The following is an 11,916-nucleotide window of genomic DNA, read 5'->3' on the forward strand; positions in this document are numbered from 1 at the left end:
TCTAACTTTGGACCTTATTAAGAGAAAAGTAAAATTGTTAAACAATTTTATATTTAACCATAAGGATCAATCTAATGGAAAGAATTTAAGTGGTATATAAAGGTTTTGATTTGGAATTGTGATGTTGTGATTATATTGTAATTTTATCTTTAAAATGTTTATTTTATAAGTCTCATCTATTTATTTTATTTTCATTTAAAAAAAAATTATAATAATCTTTATGAAAAAGGAAATTAAGTGTTAATAATGAATAAAAAAAATTGCAATATTGGAAAGACTTTTCATTTATGCTGCTTTAAGAATTGGAAGAAAAGTCATCCACATCGATCATATCTTAAACAATGAAATCCACATTGATCATATATAAAATAATGTAATTATGTGTTGAATCGCATAGGCCGAGTGTTGGCACTTACAAGAGAGAGAAGCAAATATGTACAAACTAAAAAGTGTTGCAACGAAATGACAGCCAAATAGCCAGCAGTACATTGTATTAGGAACAACCAAAACTGGAATTGTTGAAGAAGAGACAGGTAATCACCAAATCATTTTTAAAAGCAGGGGATTATGATTTGAAATTTATGAAAATGCTAATAACCTTTGGAATTATGGAACGTTGATATCTTATTCTAAGTTCTAACTCTAATTTTATAATTAGAAAGAGTAATAAATAGTTATTTAATAGCCTTAAAGAGTAAAGTTATAAGTAGTGGGTAAAAATGTGAGAATCAAAGTCTGAGCTTGACGCGAATCTTCGACTCCCTTCCCTTGGATTAGATTTGAATGCACTTCACTAACGTAAACCCCAATTAAGGTTTCACTCTGAAAATCCCATGTCAGCTTCATGCGGGGTGGTGGAGTGCGTCCTCGTTCTGGGCTGCGCGCGCTGGCTCTGGAAGCGATGCACCTACGTCGGAAGCTACGACAGCGCCACGTGGCCCGCCGCCACCCCCGACGAGTTCGACTCCGTCCCCCGCCTCTGCCGCCTCATCCTCGCCATCTACGAGCCCGACCTCCGCAAGCCCATCAACTACAGCCCAGCCCAAGGCCCAGAGCCCGAGTGGGTCATCAAGCGCGTCAGCCACCAGGACACGCTGGGGCAGGCGCCGCCCTACCTGGTGTACGTGGACCACCGGCACAAGGAGATCGTCCTGGGCGTCCGCGGGCTGAACCTGGCGAAGGAGAGCGACTACAAGGTGCTCCTGGACAACCGATTGGGGCAGCAGATGTTCGACGGCGGGTACGTCCATCGCGGGCTGCTGAAATCGGCAGTGTGGTTGCTGAATAGGGAATCGGAGACGCTTAAGCGGCTGTGGGTGGAGAATGGGTGCCAGTATGATATGGTGTTCGCTGGGCACTCTCTGGGTTCTGGCGTGGTCTCGCTTTTGACGATATTGGTTGTGAATCGTAGAGAAAGCTTGGGGGGCATTCCGAAGGAGAAGATTCGATGCTATGCCATTGCTCCTGCCAGGTGTATGTCACTCAATTTGGCTGTCAAGTACGCCAATGTCATTCATTCTGTTGTTTTGCAGGACGATTTCTTGCCTAGAACCCCTACACCCTTGGAAGATATTTTCAAATCTATTTTCTGGTATTTCCCTTTCACCTTTCATCTGCATCTCATCTTTTTCTACTTGTTATGTAGCATACTCAAGTATCTTGCTCATCACCCTTTCATCATTTCAACAGCTTGCCCTGCTTATTGTTCTTGGTTTGCCTGAGAGACACCTTCATACCCGAGGGTAGAAAGCTTAGAGATCCAAGGAGACTTTATGCACCTGGACGAATGTACCATATTGTCGAGAGAAAATTTTGCAGGTATTCATTTGCAAGTCCATCACTAGTCATATGCTCAAAATGGATTATGTAAGTGGGAAACTAAAATTAGATATATTGGAGATCTAACATCGACTACTGATATGATCATCAAAATATGTTATATAAGTTTGAGTTAATCCCACATTCTTAAGATGCTATTAAAGTTGCAATAATGAAATTCCTTGTTTCTTGGTGAACACAGATGTGGGAGATTTCCTCCTGAAGTGAGGACTGCTATTCCTGTTGATGGAAGATTTGAGCATATTGTTTTGTCCTGCAATGCAACATCGGATCATGGAATTATTTGGATTGAAAGGGAGGCTGAAAAAGCCTTACAAGTAAGAAAATGTCTTGTATTTGCTCTCTTTTTTCCTAACATTTTTCTTAACTAGAATTGGGAAAGAACCCTCAGATAGATTGCACCAACAAAAAAATAGGAATACAAAACTTGGCTCTGTTCTTTTCTTTGTTCTTTGAAGTTTACAACTTTATGTTATTAGTAATAGTATAATCTGTGGATCCAAACACTGATCAAGTTTTTGTATTCCCTTATAGTTAATGAAGGAAAAGAGCTCCGAAACAGTGACAGACCCTCCAACCGTACAAAAGTTTGAGAGGTTGAAGACCATAGAGAAAGAACATAAAGATGCTTTGGAAAGAGCTGTTAGCTTGAATGTACCTCATGCAGTGGACAGTGCAGAGAAAGAAGCATCGGAGGACAATGAAGATGAGGCAACCGGTAGTGAAAGCAAAAATGTCTCAAGCACCCAATCAAATTCTAGTGGTGGAAAGTCAAATTGGGATGAGGTGGTTGAAAAACTCCTAAAGAAGAAAGAGACAGAAGATCTAAACGTGGAAAGAGATACGGATGTCACACAATGACATCTTTCTCTATGTTTTTATTAGATATTCACACCCATTCATGTTTCTGGTTCTTTTGTTTATTCTAGGTATTCTTGAGTTTGTTGATTCATGATGTAAAAAGATAGTTACAATTGCTTGGAACACCAGACTTATATACCAGAGGAATTACAGTTGATAAGACAAGAAGTGTTGTTGTGTTGGTCGTGAAATTTTGTTGACCTTGTAGTAAATACGGATCAATAATATTTTTTCACCAATTATGAAATGGAAGCTATTGAGTGTTGAATGCAACTGATGCAACTTGTGGCTAGGTATGTTCCTTACCGTTTTTATATTTACCTCTACAAATTCGTGCCACGTTCTCCGTTGTTGAAACAGATTCTACGACACCTAATAGGAAGTATAATTATGTAATGGAAAGGGCATGCAGTTGAGCACCGATTGCGTGACTGGACGAAAGAACAGAAAGCAGGCACGACAAGCAAATGGAAGTAAAATGCTCTCCACAAGCGTAAATTATACAAGAGCATCAAACTCTAGCGTCTGATGTTTAAGAGTAATTGTATAATAACATTATTTTTATGTTTATCTCTCTCCATCATTAATAATTTTCTTGTACCGGGACTACACACCACCGCTCAAAGTCAACACTAAACACACCTCCTTAGGCCGAGTACCCATCAGGATAATGGGCCGAGTACCCCCCTCAAGCCGAGTACCCCCTCAAGCTGGATCCAACCTCAGGCCGAGCACCCCCTTAGGCCGAGCACCCCTCCAGGCCGAATACCCATCAGAACAACAAATGGGTCGAATACCCCTTAGGCCGAGTACCCCCCTCAGGCCGGTGAATAGACCGAATACCCCCTCGGGTCGAATAAACCATTAAGCCAACAAATGGGCCGAATACCCCCTTAGGCCGAGTACCCCCCACGAACCCCTTCGGCTTCATCCATGACCGAAGACCCTTTCGACTTCACTCATTACCGAAAACGTCTTCGGCCTCGAGCCTGACCGAGCCACCACCACACAACTTGGAGGAAGACCAAACACTCCCCCTCGGGTCGAATAAACCATTAAGCCAACAGATGGGCCGAATACCCCCTTAGGCCGAGTACCCCCCACGAACCCCTTCGGCTTCATCCATGACCGAAGACCCTTTCGACTTCACTCATTACCGAAGACCTCTTCGGCCTCGAGCCTGACCGAGCCACCACCACACAACTTGGAGGAATATCGAACGCCCCCCTTTCGGCCAAAAGCTTGGCCGAACACCTCTTCGGTCATACAACCAACCGAACACCCCCTTCGGCCAAAAGCTTGGCCGAACACCTCTTCGGTCATACAACCAACCGAACACCCCCTTCGGCCAAAAGCTTGGCCGAACACGTAACCCACATGGAACAGAGGCGAGATAAGTCACTCATTACATAATGATCATTGCACCTAATTAACAGAGATTATGATTAACTAAGGTATTACCCATATCCCAAGACAGAAGGCCCACCAAGCCCAAATATGTCACTATAAATACACAAGTGAAGTGACATAAAGGAGGTACGCTTTTATTTAGTATAAATATTTTCCGCTCTATACCGAACACTTACTTGAGCGTTGGAGTGCCTTTGCAGGTACCCTCCCCACCCTTGGGAGATATCATTCGGTCGGCACCGAGGACTTAGAAGATCGCAAGGAAGGAGCGACAGGAAGAGTGTTCTATGCAGGAACATTTCTCATACTAAACGAATTGATGGAAAGAAATAAAACAAAAATAATATTGTACTAGCTATACAATTTTTATTATATATGTAACATTATTCTATATTTAAGCAATTGTATTTTTTTTAGTCTTCTCATTAGAGTTAATTTAGGTGACATTTTAAATTTGAAGTTCAACATACAGTAACTCATGAAAAAAAAAAAAATATATATATATATATATATATATATATATATATATTGCATCATCAACCAACAAAATAATGGGGGAAAAATTAGTAAATCATATACATAAAATTTAATAAGAATTACTTAAAATTTTATTATTAGAGTGAAAATATCAGAGTTGTTATGTACTTATGTATTTCGTGAATGTGTTGAGTAGTTTGCGTTGTGAACGATCCAATAACAAAAAATAAAAATGAAAAAGTTTTAAATAAACTTGAAAATAATTGTGGATAATTGCTTTGGTAGTTTCAATCCTAAGAAAGTACCAGATTTAGACTCGACTTCTCTAACTTGAACGCGAAAATATTAGGATGACTTTTAGTTGATTTTAGCATTGGAATATTGAAATAAATAATATTGTGATACGTGTAAAATTAGGTGAAAATTTTATTTGTTGGGTTCTGTAACAAAAATGGTGTATAAACCTAAATTAATCATATTTTGTATTCCCTTTTAATCTTGTTGCAACATTAATCATATTTCTCCGATTCTTGTACAAATTTTGTTATGTATGAAAAATCTTAATTTGTATTGCATGTTTTACAAAATAATCGATCCGTATCACGCACAAGGTTATTTTTAAATATTTTTCTTTTATGAGAAAAATTTTAAAAGTTTTTTTCATTTCTTATCTGATTCAATTTTAATTATATAATTATTTAAAAATTAAAAATAAATAAGTTCAGCCCCTCGGCTCCAAAGAAGTTCTGCCTCTGCACTTGCATATGCATTAAAAATTGAAGGGCATATCAGATCACATGCCGCAGCAAGTAATAAACCTCAAACTGGGTAGAAGACAAATGCAATTTGCAGCAATAATATGGTATAATAATACGCAAAGCAAACTAAAATCCCTAAGTTGATCACTCAGCCTTCAAACAAGACTCCAGAGAGGTCAAATAGGATGGCATATTTAAAAGCAGAAAGCAGTGAGATTCAGAATAACGCTAAGAAAACGAACTTTTTTGTACAACGATGCCAATCTTAACTCATATTACAAATTAAACTACTGCTCCCGAGATCAAGAGATGTTCATGGCCTCGGCATGATAGGTCTCCAGTTCCTTGTCAAGTTCCTCAGCAGACTTCTCAACATTGTCCTTTCTTCCGCGGCCACGGCCTCCGCCTCCAACAGCACCCCTACCACGACCACGACCTCGACCTCCACCAGCACCCCTCCCACTCCTTGTGCCACCACGACGTCCCCAACTAAATCAAAAGGATAAACAATCAATGACATGTCTTGGGTATAATAGCTTACACAACGAAAGGAGAGGAAGGGAAGTAAAACATATATCTAGTTTCACCCACAGACTACAGAGAAACAATACAAAGCAATTTCTGTGCCCCTACAATAACAAATAAGTACACAACAATAGCAAATGAAATGCCTACATAATGCATATTATTGTGGCATCTGGATTCTAGATCTACATAAGCTAGCATCATGTAGGCCAAAACTTAACAGATATAAGTCATCACTACACCGCGGCATCACAAAAGTAAAAATAAAAGGCAAATCACAAAGATGCATCTTCCCCACGTTCAAAACATTACTAAACCTTAAAACGTCTATTATACTGAAAACCAAACTGTAAGCATATTAGCTACTAGTAAAGTGCAGGGTTAGGCACCAATTTAATGAAACAGCATTATCTAAAAATAAACAGAAATACAAAGCCTAAAACAGAGGAGAGGACATACAATATTATTATTAAAAAGATCGCTCAATTTATAGCATGCGTAATTTGAATTTAGTACATCAAAGAAACTTGTTTTAAAAAAGTGTGCAGTATCTGTGTCAATGCCTAATGAAAATTTTCAAAACACAGCACAGACGTGGACAAATTTTTACAATTCAAATAAAACATATTACATGCACAATCCAGACTGATCTGAATCATTTGACGATTAAAATAGTCTAGTTTTTTTTAACTGTAATTTTACTTTTTTCATGCCATCAAAAAATAACTATGGCCTGTGATTATTCACATGAACTTTTAATAATGTCTTAGAATGCTCAACCTCTTAAAACTAATATTCCTCCTGCTAGCATTTTATTTTCATGCCACTAAAAAGAATTATGTAGCAAAAGATCCTTCACATGTAGGTCCCTCCTAGGCTCCTAATCTCGGTCAAAGGATATGGAACCAACTCAGATCCATTGTTGATTTGATAAATATCATTGCTTTAAAAACGTAAACAAATAAACAAAAACAATGAGATGAAGTGAAATCACCCTAAAACACAAGGAAAAAGTTGTATGAAACATCAACTTAACCCTGTAAATTCACAATAGGAACTCTAGCGAAAACATAGCTGAACATAATAGAGAACACAACAAAATCCATTTTTACCTAAAAATACATGAATAAAACCTAAACATAATACAGCCAAAATCTTCATAATAAATATCTTGCGCCACTGGATTTAAAGAAGTTCCACAAAAGTTCAATATACAAATTTCAATAAAAAATAACATCAATAAGAAACAACACCATTAATGATCTGAAAGGGCTTACCCAGCACCACGATTAGGCATAGCAGGACCTCCAGCTTGACCACCTCTTGGCCTGCAACATGGTCAACACCCCAAAACTCAGAACACAATCTAAAGCAGTATTCTTTTATTTCTACCTAGAGATGAAGAATTTTAACATTACTTATAACTAATTATGCCCATTAGAAGTTTAGTTAAGTGTCTGCTAGTGATTCAGTTAGATTATTAGTTAATTTGATAGTCGGGTTAGTTAAGCAGGTTGACAGTAGAAAAAATAAGGCATATTGCCTATAAATAAAGAGGGAGGTTGAGAGAGAAATCATAATATTTGAGAAAGGATTAGACAGAGTGAAAAGTCCTGGTCCCTTGAATATTCAGGGAAATCATTCATTTAGTATCTTCTAACTCTAGCCCAGTGCTGCTACAGACTACCACAGCAATTGAGACTAAAGGATCATCAATAAAAAATCACTCTTTCTTTTTAGATTCTGAACCATTTCTATCAACTGGTATCAGAGCTCTGATCTTGTTGCTGTGGGTATCGAATCTTGGTGGTTGATCCAGGTATAGCATTATTTTGAAGCCAATAGAACATGCGATGAAGAGAAGTTATCAAAGGCAGCAAAGGCTCAATGAAGAAAGTAAATGCAGCCTGGTGGACATTTGTAAAAGTTCCAGTCAAAAGACTCCACCTAGATCGAGATTTTGATCAACAAGTATGGACATGGCAAGAGAAACAAGAGCATGGGGAGCCAAGAGAGATAACAAAAATTGCTTGGAACCCACCAATTCCCAGAGCAACATTTTGGACAAAGAATCAGAAGAACAAAAGTTTTTCAAAGGACAAAACTGATGAATAAAAAAAAAAAAAAAAGAGGTTCGGAGTTTGGGTAATATGATCAAACCACCACAGAAGCCCAATAAGGTGGAAGAACTTCATATTCATCAGGCTACAACCAGCAGCACTTCAGTTCACAAGAATGCCATGGGATCTCAGTATAATAATTTCAAAGCCTCTGATTAATGGCCAAAAACAAAGCACAGGGGCATTCACATGTTTGTGTAAGACTCAGGAGGAGTGGAAGCTATTCTTTAACTGAAGGATGGAATTAGTTAGGTCATCGTGCTTTAATCAGTTGAATGTCAATGAACTTCACAAGAACATCCTCGAGGACTATCAACTTTGGGGGGAGTATTGATAGATACCCATTAGTAGTTTAATTAGGTATCTGTGAGGAACTTAAATAGTTAGGTTCATTGAACAGTCTGAGACAGTAAAAGAAACAAGGCATATTGCCTATTAATAAATCGGGTGGATTGGGAGAGTGCTGGTATCTCTCAAATATCCAGGGAAAACATTTATTTTGTATCTTCTAATAATCTAGCCCATGGCCTCTATCACATTGGCACAACAATTGGGATATAGGGTTCATCAATTAAAAAATTATTCTTTGCTTTAGATTCTGAACTAGTCCTATTAGTAACACTAACGGAAAATATTTTTTCCAGTCGCTGCATGTTTTGTTCATTCCAAATTGATATCCTCTTTTCAAAATTCAAAAATAAATAAGACCTAATTACATCACAAGATTCAATGGTAGGAGACAGACAGATATTACTAAAAATAAGTTCTTAATTAAGGTAGTGTTTGGACCATTTATATTTTGGATTTATCTTCCTAATCTTAAAAAAAATGACTTATAAAGTTAAGTGGAGAAGCTTCAAAGTTCAACAAAATCAATCCAAAAAAACCAGTCCAAAATGCTACCAAGGTAACTTACGTCATTACAACAGTTCTCTTCCTCCGCCCATTCACCCCAGTGACATTCACACGAGCAGATATAGGCAATTCCGGATTGGAACCAACAATCTCAATCTTCATGGGCTTTCCATCCAAAAGTACATTATTATATCGTTTAAGAGCAGCAAATGCATCACTTCTTCTAGTATAAACAACTTCAGCAGAACCCTGTTACACATTTAAAGATAATAAACATTTAGCAAAAAGAACTAGCAACCACACAAAGCTAATATACATAAAATAAAACTGCTAAGCACAATACTACTTTCTGAAATAAAGATAAATTAGGGAACTAAAAAGGCATGGCTAGTCCAATGAAATAGCAGAAACACTTAGAATATTGTATATAACAACCCCCAAAGGAAAACAATTGTTAACTATAAGCTTAAATAGAACAGTAGCTGAGTTTACCATAAAAAAATCCAATACTTACGCTTGGATGTCCATTTTTGTCATAATGAACAGCATGACGCTTCAACTCTCCAAGCTCAGAGAAAAGTTCCTGAGTTGCAAATCAAGTTTCAAGAGAACTTCCAGACAGATTGGGCAGAAACAGTGACTAAGAATGAACCATGTGATGATAAGACATAGTATATACCCTTATGTCTTCATTGGTCACTCCACGGTCCAAATTGGAAACATACAACTTGGTGCCTACTTCTACTCCTTGAATCCCTGCAGCTCTTAGGCTATCTTCAAACAAATCATGCTGCCATGGAAAGGGCCTAGCTCGGCGAATAGACTGGCCAAAGCAAACAGAACAGGTTCCAAAGGGGCAAAAGAACACATCAGATTATGACCAGAAAAAAGATATTCACCATTCTTCAAGATTAGTCAGGGCAGGAAACTTCCCACAAAAAAACAAAACACGATATTAATGAAGTAGATCTGACCATGGTAATATATATTCAAAAGAGAACTCGTACTCAAAACATCAATGTTCTAGGTGAAAGATGGTAAATGGGAGTAAGAATTCAACCCACTGCACATAAACCGATGCTATGCTATAAGTGAGAGCTCCAGTTCTGGTTCTAAGTGAAAAAGCTCCTTCGCAAAATACCATGAAATAGGGAAGTATACTGAATTCTTGCATTGTAGAACCCAACTTAGCAACAGGATCCAATAAAACACCGGTGACCGGTCCACACAAACCCAGCCAAACATTTAAAGTCATCTCATGTAAATGAAATGGATTAGCATGGTTTAGAGAATTTAACCCCCACTTATAGTTATATGATTTTTGTGCTACTGGTAAGAGCTCCATTTTGAAATTCACCTAATGAAGCTCCTTCACATAATATGCCAGGAATCACCAAAGAACTCCTGCACACATCAGAGATCTGTAGCAAAGCCCCCCAAAACAAAAGCAAACAACTCTTAGGTGCATATTAATTGTGACATTATGGAACTATGACAAAGGCATCGATGATGCAAAATGAACGACCATGAGCTTCTCCATGGAACAAATACTAAAAGATGGGGATTCCACTTGCTTTTGAGTTTCTACAATGCTGAATCGTCTCATAATTGGGTATATATTAGCATGTCAGATTCTCAAGCACATGTATAAGCATCCGCGTTTTTCGAGCTTGCCTTGGCAATAGCATATGATGATGGCCGAGTGTTAACCATAAGAGGACCTCTACGAACAGCACCAGTTGTTCTTCCACCATTACCAGCACCAGCCATTCTTCTACTATTAACCGCACCAGCCATTCTTCCACCACCAAGAGCACCACTTGGTCCACGGCCAGTCTGGGCTCTGCCACGTCCTCTACCTCTCCCTCTGTTACTCCTGTTCTTAATTCTATCATCAAGCGACATATCCAAGGAAGAAGCCATTATACTTGCAATTTAACAAAGTCAAAATCTTCACCAAATTTAATGATACGGCCTGCAAAAACAAAGGATTTTTAAAAAATTATATCCACACGTCCATAACAAAATGAAAAAGAGGCCACCATATGGAAATTTAGACGATTGTACTAAAATACTATTGCTCATACAATAATAATTTGGTTCAACTCCATACAACAAGTGGCCTAATCTGTATTTTGTATAATTAAACAGACACCACCGAAAACTGAATAACGAATCCCAGTTAAACACCCCCAAAATAATCTATGATGTCAAAACCACAATTCCTCGGACAGCAACTAGCAGATCCCACCTAATAGACACATTTCTGAATTATTATGCACGAATTACAATTAATCGTAAACTCCAATAATATTCTTCTTCAACAAAATCCCTCTTCGGTTGGAATCCCACCCTAAATTTTAAGTTCACAAATTTCCAGGGAAATTTGCCCTAAAATTTTGTAAGAAAAAGGTAGACAATGAAATGATCTCGTTAGGAAAAACACTGCTCCGTGTCAGAATAGACCCAGCCACTGCGGAAACGCACAACAAACGCACGAACACAAAAACAAAAACACCACAATTGAAAGGGGAAAAAAATAATACCTGGAGATGATAAGAGGAACCCGAGGGGAGAAGAGCGTGAAGCGAGAATCAGAGGAGAGGGAGAATTCAGGAGTGCGAGTGTTTTGGGGGGGCGAAGGATCGATGAACACAAATAAGTATGGGCGAAAATTAGGGTTTGGAAGGAAAAGAAGAGGAAAGATCCATACGAATGTGGGAGAAATGGGGTTTTAGGGTTGGAGCGTTTGTTTGGGTTGGGTTTAGCTTAGCCTCTTGGAAACAAAGCTACCCATTGTGTCATTTTAAAAAGCCCTCAAGGACTTTTTTGTCCTTTCGCTTTCCTTCCTATCTCGTCCGATGATAAAGCCACGAACACAAGTCACAATTCACCCTTTTAATACGTACTTAAAAAAAAACATATATTTTTATCTTCTAAATTTAGAATTTATTTTTTCCTTTTAAATTTAAAATTTTATTTTTAATCTTTATAATTTTAAAAAAATTTATTTAAATATCTCATGTCACTAATAACATATTTAAATAATAGATTGAGATAGTTATACAACA

General features: G+C 37.9%; 2 protein-coding genes across 4 annotated transcripts; one reads left to right on the forward strand and one right to left on the reverse strand.

Annotated features, from left to right (window-relative positions):
* Positions 1–393: 393 nt before the first annotated feature.
* On the forward strand, positions 394–2,973 carry LOC109796076 (alpha/beta-Hydrolases superfamily protein). Of its 3 annotated transcripts, XM_029270716.2 has the most exons (5): positions 394–533; positions 815–1,591; positions 1,690–1,866; positions 2,021–2,156; positions 2,374–2,973. In XM_029270716.2, the coding sequence occupies exons 2-5, from the start codon at positions 834–836 to the stop codon at positions 2,698–2,700; spliced, it is 1,398 nt and encodes a 465-aa protein (XP_029126549.2). In that variant the 5' UTR covers positions 394–533; positions 815–833; the 3' UTR covers positions 2,701–2,973. The 3 variants fall into 3 exon arrangements, with proteins under 3 accessions (XP_029126549.2, XP_082927467.1, XP_029126550.2); XM_083071341.1 differs by lacking the exon at positions 394–533 and having other exon boundaries at positions 561–1,591; XM_029270717.2 differs by lacking the exon at positions 394–533 and having other exon boundaries at positions 565–1,591; positions 1,690–1,818.
* A 2,546-nt stretch (positions 2,974–5,519) lies between these two features.
* Positions 5,520–11,637, reverse strand: ALY4 (ALWAYS EARLY 4). The gene is made up of 7 exons (XM_020352934.3): positions 11,392–11,637; positions 10,520–10,820; positions 9,525–9,668; positions 9,360–9,428; positions 8,907–9,094; positions 7,148–7,198; positions 5,520–5,834 (listed from the first exon to the last, which is right to left on the reverse strand). The coding sequence occupies exons 2-7, from the start codon at positions 10,766–10,768 to the stop codon at positions 5,648–5,650; spliced, it is 888 nt and encodes a 295-aa protein (XP_020208523.1). The 5' UTR covers positions 10,769–10,820; positions 11,392–11,637; the 3' UTR covers positions 5,520–5,647.
* Between the last annotated feature and the right edge of the window lie 279 nt (positions 11,638–11,916).

This window comes from Cajanus cajan, chromosome 3, assembly GCF_000230855.2.
Source record: "Cajanus cajan strain Asha chromosome 3, NIPB_CcT2T_4, whole genome shotgun sequence".
In the NCBI taxonomy this organism is placed as follows: Eukaryota; Viridiplantae; Streptophyta; class Magnoliopsida; order Fabales; family Fabaceae; genus Cajanus; species Cajanus cajan.